General features: G+C 57.6%; 1 protein-coding gene and 1 non-coding gene across 2 annotated transcripts; one reads left to right on the top strand and one right to left on the bottom strand.

The window, feature by feature from the left end:
• Positions 1-355: 355 nt before the first annotated feature.
• TRNAR-UCU lies at positions 356-447 on the bottom strand. The gene is given in 2 exon segments: positions 356-391; positions 411-447. It is a non-coding gene; the product is annotated as a tRNA-Arg (tRNA).
• Positions 448-615: 168 nt separating this feature from the next.
• SLC27A4 (solute carrier family 27 member 4) lies at positions 616-11464 on the top strand. Its single transcript, XM_035341233.1, has 13 exons — positions 616-762; positions 3675-3841; positions 4478-4872; positions 5567-5725; positions 6124-6193; positions 6286-6377; positions 6886-6995; positions 7416-7625; positions 7847-7973; positions 8154-8291; positions 8629-8793; positions 9260-9406; positions 9783-11464. Exons 2-13 carry the CDS (start codon positions 3681-3683, stop codon positions 9938-9940), a joined length of 1932 nt encoding a protein of 643 aa, XP_035197124.1. The 5' UTR covers positions 616-762; positions 3675-3680; the 3' UTR covers positions 9941-11464.
• Positions 11465-16861: the final 5397 nt, after the last annotated feature.

The following is a 16861-nucleotide window of genomic DNA, read 5'->3' as shown; positions in this document are numbered from 1 at the left end:
CTGCTGGCGCTGACAGCAGCACCGCTGGCGCAAGCGGCTCCTCCAGGAGAGAGGAGGAGGTGGGGGGGAAGGGGGCTGAACCCCACCTTGTCCCCCTGGCCGTGCCCCCCCAAACCCAAGGGGGCTTCAGCAGGGCCAGAGCCCCCTGGTGTGGGGCTGGAAGGGGGCTGTGAGGGCTGCCCTGTGCTTTCTGCCTGCTTCCTCCCCACGCTGTAACCGAGGCATTTAAAACAAGAAATCCCCCCCCGCCATCATTTTCTCTGTCAGAGCCGCGTTTCCTCCGCCGGTGCCCCGGGGGGGGTCTCGGTGCTGTTACCGGGGGGCTGGAGCCTCCCCCTCCCCGGGGGGCAAAATACGACTCTGGTGGGACTCGAACCCACAACCTTTGAATGACTCCCGTCACGCCGCGCTAGAAGTCCAATGCGCTATCCATTGCGCCACAGAGCCGTCGGACTGCCCCGCCGCCCTCGCCGCCTTTTCCCCCCGCGCCGCGTCGGGCCCTCCCCGCCCTTCCGGGCCGCCCCCGCCCCGCAGCCTCCGGTCCCGGTGCCGGTGCCGATCCCGGACCCGGGGCAGCCCCGGGGCAGCGCCCGCCCCGCAGCCGCTGCGGGGCCGCAGGGAGGGAGGTGCCGGGCGGGACTACAACTCCCGGCGGGCCCCGCGGGGCGTGCCGCAGCGGCGGGCGGGCCCCGCTCCCGGCCCCGCTCCCGCTCCCGGTGGCGGTGCAGGTGGCCGGGCCGCACCGGAGCGCGCCGCAGCCCGGTAAGAGCGGGGCCCCTTCCCCTCCTCTTTTCGTTTCTATTTCCCGGCACCGCTCCGGCCACGGGCACGGGACCCCCGCCCCGCCCCGCTGGTGTCCCCGGGAGCCCCGGGGCTGGAGGGGGCCGCGGCCCTTTGGGCGAAACCGGGGAGGCACCGGGAGGCGCTGCCGGTACCGGGGGAGGGGGACCGGGAGAACCGGGGGCTGGGGCCGGGCTGGGCGGCGGGGAGCGGGGGGGCCCGGGCAGCCGAGGCGGGGACTGCGGCAGCGAGGGGCTGGGGCGGGCGGGGAGGGTCCCGGTGCCGCCGCCCCGTTGCCGTGTGTCCCCATCCCGGGCGGGTGGGAGCCCGGTGGGGCCGGCCGGGGATCCCGGTGGAAGGGTGGGAGCGGGGCTGCAGCCACGGCTGGGGGCCCCGGGGAGCCTCCGGGCCTCTGCGGTTGGCAGGGCTGGGGCTGGTGCTGGGCCCCGGGGGGTCGGTCCTCAGCCCGGCCTCCCCACCCCTGACACCGGGTTTTGGCCTCGCCATCCTGTCCCCGGGGCCGGTGGGTTCCTCCTCGGGGCCTCCCAGTCACCGGCTGCTGCCGAGCTGGCTGCCCACGGTCACTGCTGCTGTGCCCCTCAGTGTCACTGGCGGCGTGGCATCTGCTGGGCTGAACCATCCCTTTCTCAACCCAAAACTGTTCGGAGGTCCCCCACGGTCTGCAGGGGCTCCGGGGGCTTCTTGGCGGTGGTTGACAGGCTCCTGCCTTTGGGCTCGTGGAGGGTTTTGGCTCCTGAGAGGCTGCTTGCTGCCAAGCCCCAGCGTGGGGAAGAGTTGAGGCTGGGGCAAAGGCCGGCTCCTCGTGGTGGAGGTGGGTGCTAGGAGAAGGCGCTGGCCAGGTGGTGGTCATTGGGGTTCCTCGTGCCCATGGAGATGTCAAGGAGATGCCACCCGCCTGGGGAATTGCTTACGGGGAGCTCCTGCCCCATGCAGGGTTTAGCCGGGGCCGGGTGAAGCTGCGGCATCTGGGATCCCGGTGCCTGCCCCCACCCCACGGCGGCTGCTCCCCGGGCTGAGCCCTTTCCCCAGCTTTCCTCAGCTTTCCATGCCCAGGCGACAAATCCCTGTGTTTCCCATCACGCCAGCCTCCCGCGGGGCTACAGCCAGCTCCGATTTTCCGTGTGCTGACGCGGCTGGACAAGAACTGAATCCTTAAGGGCAGGCAGGACCCCCGGCCCTGCCGTGTACCCCTGACATGCCGCCTCTCCTCTCCCGGCGGGAGGCACGGGGCCTCGTGCGCTTGGCACGCCGGCGTGCGGGAGAGATGAGAGCGGCGGATAAGAGGCGCCTGTCTGGGCCTGTCTCGCCTTCATGTGGGAGCTGAAATGCCTTGCTGCCCACGCGCAGCGTGCCCCCCCCACCTGTCTCTCCCCGGCTGTCCGATGTAACCGAGGGCCCAGGTCTTGACCGAGGCGCAGGGGGGTTGGTGGTGGTCTGGGAGCTGCCCTGTTAAAGCGAGTGGAGAGGTTCCTGGGGATAAAAATACAGCGGGGCCTGCCCTACTAAAGGGCCGAGGGACTGCGGTGTGGGGCCTCAAGCCTGGGAGCTGTTTGGTGGAGAGAACTTGGAGGCGCTGGTGTGAGCAGGGATGTTTGGGCTGGGTTCTGCATGCTGAATGATGTTCCCCTAGCTGGGAGCAGCATCCTCAGCTCTGGTACATCCCAACCCATTCCCCCTTGTCACGGCTGGGACGTGAGGCAGTTAGCGTGACGTGCCAGGGCACGGTGACCATGTGGCACTGCCTCGGCTCCTGCATCTCGTGTCATCTCGCATGGGGTAGCCCTGGAGTTGTAGCATGGCTCCCGGCTCCATGGGCAGTGGCAGAGCCTTCCCAGGGCTGCCAGCTTCGGAGCAGTGCATTCATTTTTAAGTGGGAAAGGGAAATTACACGAATGTTTCCTTCCTCTGTGGCCCACGCTCCATGCCAGGAAGGACCAGTTTTATCTAGCAGCCCTTGGGGTGCTGGGGTCGTGTCACTGTCGCTTTCCTCTGCCTGATGCCGCCTTCGCTAGATTGTGATCGCTGCCGAGTCCTGGAGCTGCGTGTGGGCAATGTCTGGGATGGGGACAGAGGAGATGCTTGTTGGGGGGCAGAAATATGAGTGACTGCCCACGGGGCGTGGGGACGGGGTCCCTGTGTGTCTGGAGGCAGGGACAGCCCCTCTTCTTCTGCCCCACGCCCGGCCTCGTGGCCCCTGTCCGCTCGGCTGCATCTCCAGCAGCGCCAGGCCAGGAAGCTGCCCACTGACACCAGAGTTTACAAACACGAGCAGAGCTTAAAGGACGGAGTTTCCTGTTCCTGTCCGAGCTGTGCTGGGGAGCTGGTGAAGCTGAGCTCTCTGGCAGTCACGGCGGCTGTCCTGGAGCCGGGCGTACAGGGGAATCGATGCTGTGGGTCTGGGAGATGCGGGCTGTGGGGACAGAGAGGTCACAGGGAGGGATTTGGAGATGAGCTTTTCTGGGTTGGGGGTGAGAGCTGAGCTCACCCTGCCTGGCCTTGCCTTGGTGCCATCTAAAATCTATACGGAGTCTGCTGCACAACCACACTTCCAAATCCATGAAGTGACGCTATCCTGCATCTAATGCTGCTGGGATGGGTCCGTGTCCCTGGCTGGGGCTCCCAAATAGGAACGGACAGGCTTTTGGCGAGCTCTAAGCAGTGCTATGCTGTGCCAGCGCCTTACCTGGCGCCCAGGGCCAGGCTCTGGTAACGTTACACCTGCAGATCTGGCCTGCTGCGTTACGTCCTCGCTGCGAGGAGCAGCAGTGATGCTGGGGGCCTTGGGGGCTGCTAATGCACCCCCTGCACGTGGGTTTGCTGTCGCTGAGTCCGGGGTGCATGGGTCGATCTCTGTGGTTTCTCTCTCCCTGCAGGCCACGATGCTGCGTCTGGCGGCCTTCGCAGCGCTGCTGCTGTTCTTCAGGGTCAGCCTGGAGCTGTCCTGGGCCCAGGCCATCCCCGCGCTCTTCGTCTTCTACCTGGGATCCGGGGGATGGGACTTCTTCCTCATATTCATCAAGACAGTACGAAGGGATGTCACGTAGGTGTCCTGGCTGGGGTGGCCCAACTGCTTTGCGCTGGGGTGTGTGAGCACAGCCCCCGGCTCCCTGCACAGCTCTGGTTTTCTGCTGGCACCCAGCCTGCAGATCTCCCTGGCACCTCCTTAGATTCCCTCTGCCGCACCCAGATGGCTCCAAACTCTCGGTCAAAGTTTTCCCAGGAAAGATAGATTTCAGCTGAGCTCTGAAATCTAGTGACTGACCTTGTCCTTGTACTTCATTCTGTCCCTAAAACTGCTGGCACGGCACTAGGAACCTGGGCAGGGTTGGCTGGTACCAGGCTGTGCCAGTTCCTGGCAAAGACGTGGCTGGTGGGGAGTGGTGGCACCTCTTGGAGAGCCCCTGAGGCTCCAAGATGCCCCTTTAAGGGGGACATCCCTATCTGCAGCCTTCCACAGCACCTCTGTCCTTGGCCTCCTGGCTTTTGCAGAGGGCTTCTGCCTATGTCCACACTGTTTTGGGGAAGTGCCCAGAGGTGCTGCTGGCCTAGAGTAAGGCCTTGAGCAGCGCTGGGCTGTTGCAGCTCCAAGCAAGGTCTCCGTGCTGTGCCGGCTTTGATGAAGTCTTTTTGCAGGGCTCACTGAGCAGCTTCCCTCTTGCTCCCCTTCTTTCGGCAGCACGGGGCTGGTCCTGTTGCGGGTGAAGTGGCAGGTGTGGAGGCACGTGAAGGAGAAGAACACAATCGCCAAGATCTTCCAGAAAACCGCGAGCAAGTACCCAGAGAAGACGGCGCTGATCTTCCAAGGCACCGGCGAGAGCTGGACTTTCCGGCAGCTGGATGAGTACTCCAACCAAGTGGCCAATTTCTTCTACGGCCAAGGCTTCCGCTCCGGTGATGTGGTGGCTCTGTTCATGGAGTCCCGCAATCAGTACGTGGGGCTGTGGCTCGGCTTGGCCAAGATCGGGGTGGAGACGGCCCTGGTGAATTCCAACCTGCGCATGGAGGCCTTGCTGCACTGCATCACCATCTCCAGCTCCAAGGCTGTGGTTTTTGGGGCGGAGATGATGGAAGGTGAGGGGCGGTCACATCCCTTCGGGCTGGGTGGGGAGGGGTCTGTGGATTTAGTATTCATTTCCTGTGGGAAATAGAGCTGGAATCTGGAAGAGAGCGTGCAGCTGAACTATCAAGGAATCGGTGTCTGTCCCTCCCCTCCCACCTCAGTCCCTTTGGCCACGGGGCAGTAGCTGGCAATGGGCAGGTTCCGTGCACCACCTGGCTCCCAGTCAGGCCCGTGTGGGCATGAGGATCCTGCCTCGTGCTCCAGGTGCCCCTCGGGTCAGTTCCCTGCATGGAGCCCTGGGCCGGGCCGGGCCAGGCCTGCCATGCTGCGAGGGATGAGCCTCTCCTTGCTCTCCGTGGCTGGTAGCCACATCCCTGCAGCACCTCGGCTCCAGCTCCTGGTGTTTCAGCCCATACCCCTGAGGCTGCGGTGTCAACAGACCTCTTGGCACCCAGGAGGTTTTGGCTAGGGAGAGGTGGAGAACAGGATCTTCAAGTCTCTGAAGAAGCCTGGGCTGTGGCCCCAGCATCTGTTAAACATGAGAACAACATCTGCCTGGGAGGGCTGTCAGGCCTCTTGGGACTTTGCTGAGCACAGCGAGGGTGCTGCTACCTGGGGCACTGTCTTCCTGAGAGCATCTGTGACGGCTGGGTGTCCCTGTGCTGTACTCACCCTGTGCTTTCTCCACCTCTCTCCCTTTCTCAGCTATGCAGGAAGTCCAGGCCTCCCTGGAGAAGTCCATCCATCTCTACTGGTCGGGGGAAGGAAGCCCCGAGTCTGCACTTTCTGGCACAAAGCACCTGGACCCCCTCTTGCAGATGGCCCAGCGGCACCAGCCAACCCCCCCTGACAAGGGCTTCCTCGGTACGTGGTCAGCTTTGGGGAGCCAGGTTCAGGGTGGTGTTTTTACGAGTTTCTGGTGTTTTCAGCTGGTTACAACACCAGTAAGAATGTCCGCTCAGGATGCTGAGGGCAGGCATCTGCAGCAGGGCCTGGGGCATTTGAGTGGGGTTTTACTCCAGTGTCCAAAGCCCAGCTGTGTGTGGAGCAGTATCACGTTGTGCCCTCCATGTGTCCAGCAGGCCTGATCCTGCCAAGGGTGAACCCCGCACGCTCTTGGTGCTGTCACATAACCAAGTTTTGGCTCAACTGGCACGAGCAGAGTGTACAATTGGACTTGTCCCCACCTTCTGCTTCAGCCAGCTGCTAGGCTGGTTGCAGTGATACTGGGTACGTGACCTTGTGTCCTCATTGCTCTCCAGATAAACTCTTCTACATCTACACCTCCGGCACCACGGGGATGCCCAAGGCTGCCATCGTGGTGAATTGCAGGTGAGGAAGCGGGCAGGGGCTGTGGGGAGAATGGGAGCTGAGCTCTGCCCCTGGCCCTGCTGCTGAGGTGCCCCTTGGTTCTCACACCCCAGGTACTTCCGCATGTCCAGCCTGGTTTTCTACGGTTTTCGCATGAGGCCCGATGACGTGATGTACGACTGCCTCCCGCTGTACCACGCTGCAGGTAACACGTGTCCCGTGGAGCCCTGCTGGTCTGGACTTCCCTTCCCCTCTGCCGAGCTCAGGGCTCAGGCTGGGGGGGCTGGTGCAGCCCCGGTCTCTGCCTCAAAGAGGAGCTGGCTGCTGCTGGCAGCGTCCAACCCGAGGCTTTTCTCTTTATCTGAGAGCAAGGAATCGATCCCACTGACCTTTGGAGTGGGGGAGTGTGTGTGGGGGTGGGCAGCTATCCCAGCTCTTAGCCTGGCTTTGGAATAGCTGCATTGTGTTGCTGCCCCACGTGAAAAGTCACGAGGAAGCAGAAGCAGTGCCCACCTCGGTGGCTAAGATGTAGGATATCTGGGCACAAAGCACTGCTCCTGGTGCCACTGTCATGCTGTCCTGTGTCTCCAGTGCCCAGGGTCACTTTGGCCAGATGAACTGCCCTGCTGTGAGCCAGCATGTGGCGTGTGCGTCACCCTGCCTGGGTGGGAGGTGTGTGGGGACTGAGGGCTTCCTTGGCTGCCTCTCCGCAGGCAACATCGTGGGGATCGGGCAGTGCTTGCTGCAGGGCATGACGATCGTCATCCGCAAGAAGTTCTCGGCCTCACACTTCTGGGAGGACTGCGTGAAGTACAACTGCACGGTGAGGCCGCGAGGCGAGGGGCTGGGTGGAACTGAGGACAGGAGCCTGGGGATCTGTGTCAAGCCGGGGCGAGCCCGGCTGCTGCAAGGGGGGAGGCTTGGACCAGTTCTGCCTGTCTGTCTTGAGCTGCCTTCCAGCGTGGTGGAGCTGCATCCTTCCCCCCCTCTAGTTATCACTCCGTGTTTCCAAGTCCTTCCCATGCTCCAGCATTAGCCAGAAGGTTTTGGATAGCTTTTGTAGACTGGAGTTAAGCAGGGACGGGTGGGCAGGGGACAAACCAGCAAGACTCCTGGATTTAGCACAGCCTCTTTAGGGGGCTCTGTGCATGTCATTCCATTCCTACCTGCTCTGATGAGCCCCACATATACCCCAGGGCCTGGTGCAGGGTCCTAATGTGTCCATCCTCTCTGTCCCTCCTAGATCGTGCAGTACATCGGGGAGATCTGCCGCTACCTGCTGAACCAGCCCTACCAGGAGGTGGAGCAGCAGCACCGGGTGCGCATGGCGCTGGGCAACGGGCTGCGGGCTTCCATCTGGCGGGAGTTCATGGCCCGCTTCGGCATCGCCCAGGTGGCCGAGTTCTACGGGGCCACCGAGTGCAACTGCAGCCTGGGAAACTTCGACAACAACGTAAGGCCCCGCCACCTTCCCCGTGCCCCAGAGCGTGCAAACCTGGCAGGGTTTGAAACCCACTAGGGCTGTTTGCTTCTGGTTTGGCACAAAACCTTGCCTGCGGGGTTTTGCCTGTGCTTGTGTGGTGCCAGCTCTCTGCTGTGCTGGATGTACGTGTTCTGTGGGCTTGGGGCAGGAGAGACATCCCTGCTACCCGCTCTGAGCGCCTTCTGTCCTAGGTTGGGTCCTGTGGCTTCAACAGCAGGATCCTGCCAGGGGTGTACCCCATCGGGCTGGTGAAAGTGGACGAAGACACCATGGAGCTGATCCGGGGGCCAGATGGTGTCTGCATCCGCTGCCAACCAGGTAAGGGCAACCATGGGGATGTCTCCTCAGCCCCGTGTGAATCTTTTGTCATGTAATCCATGATAATTTAGCTAGGTTTGAGTCCCTGCTTGGTTAAACTGCACCGATCCTGTTAAAACTCCCGTTTTTTCTTGGCCGTGTGTGGTCACTTCCCCCGTTCACCCCTTCTTGTCTCTGCAGGGGAGCCGGGGCAGCTGGTGGGCCGCATTGTCAAGAGCAACCCCTTGCAGCACTTTGATGGCTACCTGAACCAGTCAGCCACCAACAAGAAAATCGCCAGGGACGTGTTTACAAAAGGGGACGCTGCCTATCTCACAGGTGAGGTGAGCGGGACCCCTGTGTCTGCTAAGGACAGAGTGAGAGTTTGCTGAAAGAAGCTGTGGATGCCCCGCTCCTGGAGGTGCTTAAGACCATGTTGGAGGGGGCTTTGAGCAATCTGATCTAGTGGGAGGTGTCCCTGCCCATGGCAGGGGGTTGGAACGGGATGATCTTTAAGGTCCCTTCCAACCCAAACCATTTTATGACTCTATGAGAGGGGTACTTGGGTGCACCTGGGGACTGTCCCAGCCCAGTGGCACTACCCTGAGATGCTCTGGGGAAACACATAGCCCCTCTGACACCTCTTTTTTTCCCCCCAATTCCTTTCTTTCCTTAGGGGATGTCCTGGTGATGGATAAATACGGCTACATGTACTTCCGGGACCGCACTGGAGACACATTCCGCTGGAAGGGGGAGAACGTCTCCACTACGGAGGTGGAGGGGACGCTGAGCCGCATCCTCAATCTGACAGACGTCGTTGTTTATGGGGTGGAGATCCCAGGTAACTGAGAGGGGAGAGGATGATCAGTGGAGGCACGCAAGCCTGCGGTAATTGAATATGTGAGCGTGTCCTGCTTGTCCAGATTGATGTGTCCTTTGGCAAGAAGCTGGGCTGAGGCTCCCTGTCGGTGAGCTTGGAAGGGGCCACTGGGGATGTGACCCTCAGGAACTAGAGGGTTCCCTCTCTCAGGCTGAGGTTTGGCCTGATTCTGGCTGCTTTGGAAGGACCCTGCGTCCTTTCTGGACAGGCTGCACGTGCCTCCTCTGGGAGGAGGTGACCATGACCGCGGGGTGTCGCTGGTAGCCTTAGCTGCAGGGTGGTGACACAGCCGGTGACACAGCAGGACATGTCAGGGCTTCAGTACCAAGCAGGGTCTGTGCCAGAGGCCTCGCTGATGTGGGGCAGACAGGAGTGATACTGCAGGGACAATGCGCTCAGGTACTCACCCTTCTCTTGTGCCTCTCAGGTATTGAAGGGAAGGCAGGAATGGCAGCCATCGCTGACCCAGACAACTCCTGTGACTTGGAGAGCTTTGCCAGCGAGCTGAAAAAGGCCCTGCCGCTGTACGCGCGGCCCGTCTTCCTCCGGTTCCTGCACGAAGTCTCCAAGACAAGTGAGCTGCAGCGTGTGCTCTCGTACAGGGCATGCAGCTGGGATAGCACGCGGGGAGCACGGTGTTCTCTGCCTCGCATGGGTGCAGGGGCTGATCTGCAGCAGGGTCAGCACGGGGATGGAGCAAACCCGCTCCATGGAGTCCTTTGCCTTTCCAGCTCCTCTGGTGGTCTGGGGGCTTGGGAATGCAAGGCTGAGTCTGGGGGTGGCAGCTGACACTGGGGTTCCTCGGGGGGGTGGCAGCTGCTGAGCCCGTAACCTGCACAAAGCTGCCCACCCTGTGGTGTGCTGTGAGGTTTGGCAGCAAGGCACGGTGCAACCTGGCAGGAGTGTGGGACCCTACAACCCCTCGCTCCCTTTTCTCTTCCCCGTGGCAGGCACCTACAAATTCCAGAAGATGGAGCTGCGTAAGCAGGGCTTTGACCCCTCGCTCGTGAAGGACAAGTTGTACTTCCTGGACTGCAGGCAAGGTCGCTACCTGCCCCTGGACCAGGAGGCGTTCAGCAGGATCCAGTCGGGACAGCAGAAGCTGTAACCAGCGGGGCTCCAGCAAGGCACCTCCCCAAATCCTGCTGGGGGAGAGAGGGCAGGGCAGGCACTGGGGGAAAAAAGGCTCAAGGAGCGGTATAAAGGCACGCTAGAGATTTTATTTAACGAGTTTTACAGATAATGGGCTGGGGGAATGCAGGGGGGACTGAGGGGAGGGGGATGGTTACATACCAAAGCATAGACTCATTATGGCTTTATTTTCTACTTGGTACCGTGGTGGCGGTCCTGTGCCATGGGAGGGGCAGGGCCCCGGCCAGTTGAGGAGGAGTGGGGTGTCCTTGCCATTCCATTTTGCTTTTCCTGTCTTTCCCTCCCTTTCCCTGCCTGCAGCAACCCTTCCGTGTGAAGGCCATGAAGGGACCAGTGCTGGGCTCTTTCCCCACTCCTCCACCATGCAGCCAGCTCCTCCTTGGCACAGGGCCCCAACTGCCAGAGGGAAGCTGGGTGCCAGGTGCATCCCCTACCCCTGCGTGGCCCACTGGTGTCGTGTTTTTGCTGTGAATCAGGGGAGCAGGGTAGTGCTGGGCTCAGGAGAGGGAAAGGGATGTGTTTCTACCATGCCTTGCTCTCTTCTGGGGATGACATTTCTATTTTTCACAATCACACGCACATTATATTATATACATATATAGATATATATTATACATGCTGACTTTTTTTTTCCAATCTTAATTTATTATCTGTACTTTTGAATGTGTCCCGGGCTTGTGCAGTAGAGGGAGGGACATCCCAGACCTGTCCTCTCCTGGAGAGCCCTTTTCTCTCGCAGGGAGATGAGACGCGCGTCTGGGACTGATCCTCTTCTTCCAGCTTGGGCGCAGCCATGTATGTCCTTGTGGCCTCGCTCCATGGTGAAGGACATGAGCAAACCCTGCTATCTTGTGGACACTTCTCTGGGTCTCTTACTTCCACCTTTCATGGATGCAGCTTTGTTTTGTGCACCTTCTTCCTTGCAGAAAGCAGGTGGACAAGTGGGAATGAAGGGTCTGGTTTGCCTTTGCTTTGACATACTCAGCACTTTGGGATCACAGAGCAACTCTGGGGGCTTTCCTGCTGCGATGTCTGTGCCGTGAACAGAAGCTCTCCAGAAGGTTGTCTCTGTGATAGCCTGACTTCGTGTGCTCTGCATCCCTTCCTGCAAGAGCTCTCCCCATCTCCACTGCAGGAGACAGGCCTCTGAACTGAAACGTCCATGTTTAAACACCTGACTTGTGCTGTGTGAATTCCCTGTGTTGTGTCTGATGTGATGCAGCCTCAGCAGCGATGTCTAATTCCAGTACTTGGAGACCATGCAGAAATGTCCGTTCCTGAGAAAACTCGGGGTTGGGGTTAATTCTTTTTTTTTTTTTTACGGTTTGTTTTTATGCTTTCAGCAGGGTTACTCCTTAAAATGACATCTGCCTCTTGCAAGGGCAGGGTGTGTCTGCTCTTCTAGCTGTGTTTCCACACCAACGTACCTGCCTGCCCCAGTCTGTCCTGTCCTCACAATTAAATGCGAGTATGGGCTATGCTGGAGTGTCCTACCTCTTGCTTGTGCAGTCCTGCAGTGTGTGGGAGCAGGGGACTGCTGGTTTGGGAAGTGGGAGCTGCCACCCTAGAGCACAACCTTCCTGTGCAGACTTGAGCTCATTTCGGGGCAGGAGGCAGCAAGCCCTTTGCTGCTGGGTTCAATGGCTGTGTAAAAATCTGTTGGCGAGACCCTCCCCAGGTCCCTTCACCTGCTTCTCCTTTTTCCCAGACCTGTTCCCAGTTTGTTCTGGACCAGTTCTCCTCCTTCACCTTGGCATGTCTGGCTCCTCTTTCTATCTCATGCTCTGTTTCCACTCCCTGCTTCTCCCTCTCCCCACATTTGCCATGCTTAATTCCCTTCCGTAGCTCAATCTCCCTTCCAGACCTTCTCCATCCAGCCCTGGGGAGGGGAAATATTTAGGGGCCTGTTGGTGGCTGCTGCAGGGGACAGCAGCGCAGCACCACCCGTCAGCTCTGCAGGTGCTCAGGTCCCACTTTTGGACCCTGTTCCTCTCTCAGCCTGCCGGTGGAGGGCAGGCTGGGCACAGCAAACATCTCACACGGGGGGGGCTCTTTAGGCTGGGTCTCAGCCCCCCGGGGAGGTGGCGGTTGGGGGCTGGGGGTGAGTTATCGATGCTGGGGCCCGGACAGATTCTGCCTGGCGTGGAGAGGAAGCTTTGGATACAGATGGCTGCGTTAGGTCTGGGCCTAATGGGCATCCACAGCACCCCAGGCCCTGCCTCAAGGAAACTGCAGCTGCAGCAGGGCTACCCTGAGCCCCAGACCGCTGCTGAACAACAACCTGCTCTGATGAGCCCTCTGCTACAGAGATCAAATGAGAGGCTGACCTCCCTGAAGGCAGGCTTGGGGGCTGTTGTCTGGAAATGTATGGTTTGAAGTGGTACGGGAAGAGGTGGGAACGCTTCGCTCCCTTCCTGGAAGAAACAGCCACGCTGCTGTGCATGCAAAGCTGCTCTGAGAAGAGGCAGAAAGAGGAAGGTGCAGTCCCTGTTTCTGAGATAAAATTATAGGTGAAAACAAATAAGCAAACTTCATTCAGGGGTGCTGCATGTCCAACACGTACAAATACAAACAACACTGGAAGCTTATGGAAGTATGACATTTATTTGCAAGTAAGACGAGTTTGTATTGTCCCAAGGGCTGGGACCTGGCTGGAGCAGAGAGAAAAAATGAAGCATGGGCGTGAGAGCCACTGAAGCTGCCAGACCAGGAATGTGCATGCTCTATTGAGCCCTGGATCTGTGCTGGGGCAAAATGCTTCCATCAGAGAGGTGTTTGGTAGGGAAAAACCCATGCCTCATTCTATTTCTCTTTAAAAAAAAAAAAAATCTTTTTTATTTATGCTTTTTTTTAAGGAAAAAGCTAATTGAATCCTCTTTTCAGTGATTACAGAAACCTTGTAAGGCTTATCTCTCTCCTTTGATCAATAAGCTGGCATCTGGCTCAACAGCTGCATATAGATAAAAGTACTGTGTATAAAGTATGAGGTATTATTCTTTTTTAATTAAAAAAAAATAAAAAGCTGTTTGCATGAGGTTAGGAAAACATTAAAATCCCTTCCTGGGTTATTATTAGCCTATTAATTTAAGCAAAGCCGAAGAGCTTTACAAACTAAATGTGCTTTTCACCATGGAAATGGCTGCTTTTTGCAGATCTATCATTCTGGACAGTGACAATATTAAGAAAAACAATGCTGTAACTTTCCGCTCAGCATCTCTTTCTAGCTCTCGGTCCACATCAGGCCATGGTTGGTGTGCAAAACTGCAGGATATTTCAGCCCAAAGGCAGGCAGGGGCTTTGCAAGATGCTCAGGACCTTTGGGTGAAATTAATTTCTGCTGCAGAGAAAGCCTACAACCAGCTTTAAAGCCTCACGTCTCCCAGCCTCCTCCACCACTCTTTATGTGCTGAAGTCCTCCCAGACAATGCCGCCCGCCTGCTCCTCCCAGCGCTGGCCAGCCAGATTTGCCTTTAAGCAGCGCAGAAACGTCGTGGACCAAAGAAGGGCCTATCCTTTGGTGCACTCTTTAGAAATGTAAATATGTGATTCCCCTGAGTAGTTCCAGTGTAAGCAGGAGCAGGCTGGGGATGGGCAGTAGCTTCGCATCCTCTGGCCCAAATGGCATGGCGTTGCAGGTCATCCTGCACCCTGTGTGGGGCAGGGAAGGGGCGGCTGCTGCCCTTCTTCGTGCAAAAAGACTCCAGGCTGTTTGCAGCTTGGCTCCTGTTCCCGAGCAAGCAGCCTGGGTGTGCTGTGGGTTGAGGAACAGGAAAGGCACTGACCCTTCACTGCTCTCTTGGAGCATGGCCTGTTTCACTGGGAAATAGCTCCCAGAATAGCCCGGGGGTTGACCTTATTTTCCCTCGTTTGATTAGAAACCCCTCCTGTAGGCACAAATGATGCAAGGCCAAGCTGTGGGAGGATTTTCAGTGGTTTGGGTCAGTCAGTACAGCCTGGGTGACACCTGGAGTGGCAGATTACGGTGACTGTGAGGACAGGGCATCACCCTGCTCTGAACTGGCATCGGTGCCCGGATTCTCTTGTGATGTGGGACACGTCCACCTGCCGCACCACCTCCCTCTGCTGTGGCCCTGCCCCATATTCAGCGCTCCTTGGGGACACCAACATCATGCTGGGATGAGCGGCAGCCAGGGTCTGATCCTGCCCTCTGTGATACCTCCTGTGTCCCCCCTGAGAGCCACACACCCTCGGTGCCGCACAAACAGGGCCGAGGATGCGATGGCGGTGGGAGCCTCCCTCCTCGCCCTCGGCCGCAGGAAGAGGCTAACGGGCGGCGGGCGAGCCGTGTTCTCAGCTTGGAGTATCGCTTTCAGCTATTCTGAAGGTTAAACGCCTGTTTAGAGCTCCCTATTGAAGGTGGAGACGGGGGTGCGGTATTGTTCGGCCGCCCTCCCGCTTTGTCTGGCCGCTTTCAGGGGCGCCCTGAAAGGGAAGCGGCCTCCGCGGCCCGCACCCGGCAGAAGGGCTCCTGGGGGAGAGGCGCTTCCTCCCGCCCTAATGACATTCAGGCCTCCATCGGTTCAGCTCCCGCTTTCTTTCTGCTGCAGTTTAACCCGGGCACAGAGGCCGGGCTCCATCTTACTGATCTCTGCTTGACACCCAATTACCACATGAATGGTAGAGAAAGGCTGCAAAAGGCTTTAACTCCCCCTGACCCTCCTTCCCCTCTGCCTGCTTCCCCCTCGCCCCGTTCTACCCCCGCGCCTTTCTCCGGTGGAGGGAGTTCAGAACTGAGACTGGGAAATCAAACAAAGCCCCGAGCGAGGAAACCCATTGTTACCGCTTCAGAGATGGCTCCCATTTCGCCATCTATTGTTCCCCTTGAAGTTTGACTTGCTGTGTGGAAGGATGCGAGCAGCTGTTTGCGCATTCCCCTGATGTTTTATTGAAAAATAATTGAATCGTCAGCTCAGGGCTCTCTGATAAAATGTTTCCATGTAGCGCTGGGCCTCATCGTATTTATAAACTATGCTTTCCTGTAAAATGAGATGGCAGCCTAAACTGTTTCCTCCAGAATAAACTCCTGGCAGAGGAATGGAGGCATGCCCCTTCTGCACTCAAGGGGAGAAAAAAAAAAAAAACAAGCAAACTGAAAAACAAAAAGCCAGGACTGAGACAAAAGAAATTAAACCCTCTTTATTGCGCGGCTCAATTTCCAACCTGTTCTTTTGTTTGGCGCAGTTGATTTTGTGGGAGGGGAAGGCCAGGGGTAGCGGGACTAGCCTGGCCCCCTCGCCCTGGCTCAGCAAGGGAAGCACTGCAAAGACCTGGGGATGCCGGAGCCTGCCGGGCTCAACCAGTGCTCTCCTGTGCCTGGAACCAAGAGGGCGACATTGAAAATTGACTGGAAATGAGAGGTTTAGCTTAAGTATTGCACAATGACATATTCCTGGGATTGAACAAGACGATGGTGTGTTACAGCAAGCTGAAGGCAGAACACACATTCACGGCAGGGACATTGGCTTTATCTGTTTTTTCTTTATGTACCTGATTATCAAATACCATCTATGTTTACAACACTTTAGAAATAACATTGTCAGCATTACACTTTCTCAAGGAGATTACATACTTTCTTTTCCCATCCCCAAACATATGCTGGTAAATTTGTGATGCTCAGATTTCAGCACCCGGCACAGAGATGGGAATTGCTCTTCTTCCCAAGCACACATTGTCCATAAAAATGTCCCCCATAGCTCATGTGCTCACTGACTGTATTTCCAGGGCAATTGTTAACAGTAACCAGCTTTGAATGCTTGAAAGAGCTAAATTGGTATTTATGGTTACCGTTCTCTCTCCCTTTTTTTTTTTTTTTTTTTAATTTCTTCTTGCCTTTACAGGGAAGCACTAACACTAAATCTGTAGTTTTTTGTTGCATTTCTATAGCTCAGGAATAGGGATTTTTTTAGGAGCCAGTTCTGCTATTATTTGGCATCATAAATGATTTCTGGAAGCAAGAAGAATAGCTCATACAAAACCATATCTACAAACACTGATCTGGAGCCCAGATTACCAGATCCTCTGTATACAGAGTGCTTCAGTCATTTCTGAAGTGTATAGAAATAAGATTTTTGTCTAATGCTTCTCTTTCCTCTGCCTATTTCCTATACAATTGGTTCAACATCCTGAGCCATATCTCTGAGATACCCAGAGTCCTCGGGACTTAGAGATATCTCAAAATCCAACTAGAATTTTTAGGCAGCAGCTTCTTGCCTCTGCCATAGCATAACCTCCAGCAGCGGCAGTGGCATTGGTCGTGCTGGGGACCATGGCGCCTTTCCTGGGGCCCAGCCCAGAGAATGATCGCCTCCCAGAACAAAAGGCCGTTACAAACACCACCACCTTCTGCTCTCGGGGTTAGGCGTGCCTTGACCCCCGTTAGCATAAACGCAGAGCAATCTGTCTGCGTAAATTTATGCCCGTTACATATAATGCATAATGTATACGCGTCTATATGACATTTCTATCTCCATGTGTGCACGTGTACATGTATATTTTAAAGCTGAACCCTCCACTGAGTGGAGGGTTGGAGGAGGGAGGGCGAAGGGGCTGCAGTTTTCCACCAGTACCGCCTGCACCATGGCACAGCCCAGCTGTCACCACCATGGCTGCGTCCGCCTGTGCACGCGCTTCTCCCTCTGGGGACGGGAGGAGGAAACAAACGGGCGACAGATGTGCGCCACGCTGTTAACGCGGTGCTGGATGGGGCCTGATGCTGCGGCGATGTGCTCGCTTCAGGAGGCTGAGGGGATGCTGAGTAGCCGTGCGCCATCTTCCACGCTGGCTACAGGAGGGGCACTCAGGCAGACCCGGCACGGCCGTTTCTGTGTCCCCACTAAACCCATAAATCAGCGGCAAG

The sequence above is a fragment of the Oxyura jamaicensis genome, chromosome 17, assembly GCF_011077185.1.
Source record: "Oxyura jamaicensis isolate SHBP4307 breed ruddy duck chromosome 17, BPBGC_Ojam_1.0, whole genome shotgun sequence".
In the NCBI taxonomy this organism is placed as follows: Eukaryota; Metazoa; Chordata; class Aves; order Anseriformes; family Anatidae; genus Oxyura; species Oxyura jamaicensis.
The sequence above is the reverse complement of the archived record's forward strand: the minus strand, read 5'-3'. Positions and strand labels throughout refer to the sequence as shown.

Coding starts and splice junctions, on each gene's coding strand:
- SLC27A4 (XM_035341233.1), top strand. CDS start 3,681: ATGCTGCGTCTGGCGGCCTTCGCAGCGCTGCTGCTGTTCTTCAGGGTC. Junction 5,726..6,123: donor CCCTGACAAGGGCTTCCTCG/GTACGTGGTCAG, acceptor ATTGCTCTCCAG/ATAAACTCTTCTACATCTAC. Junction 6,378..6,885: donor CCCGCTGTACCACGCTGCAG/GTAACACGTGTC, acceptor GCCTCTCCGCAG/GCAACATCGTGGGGATCGGG.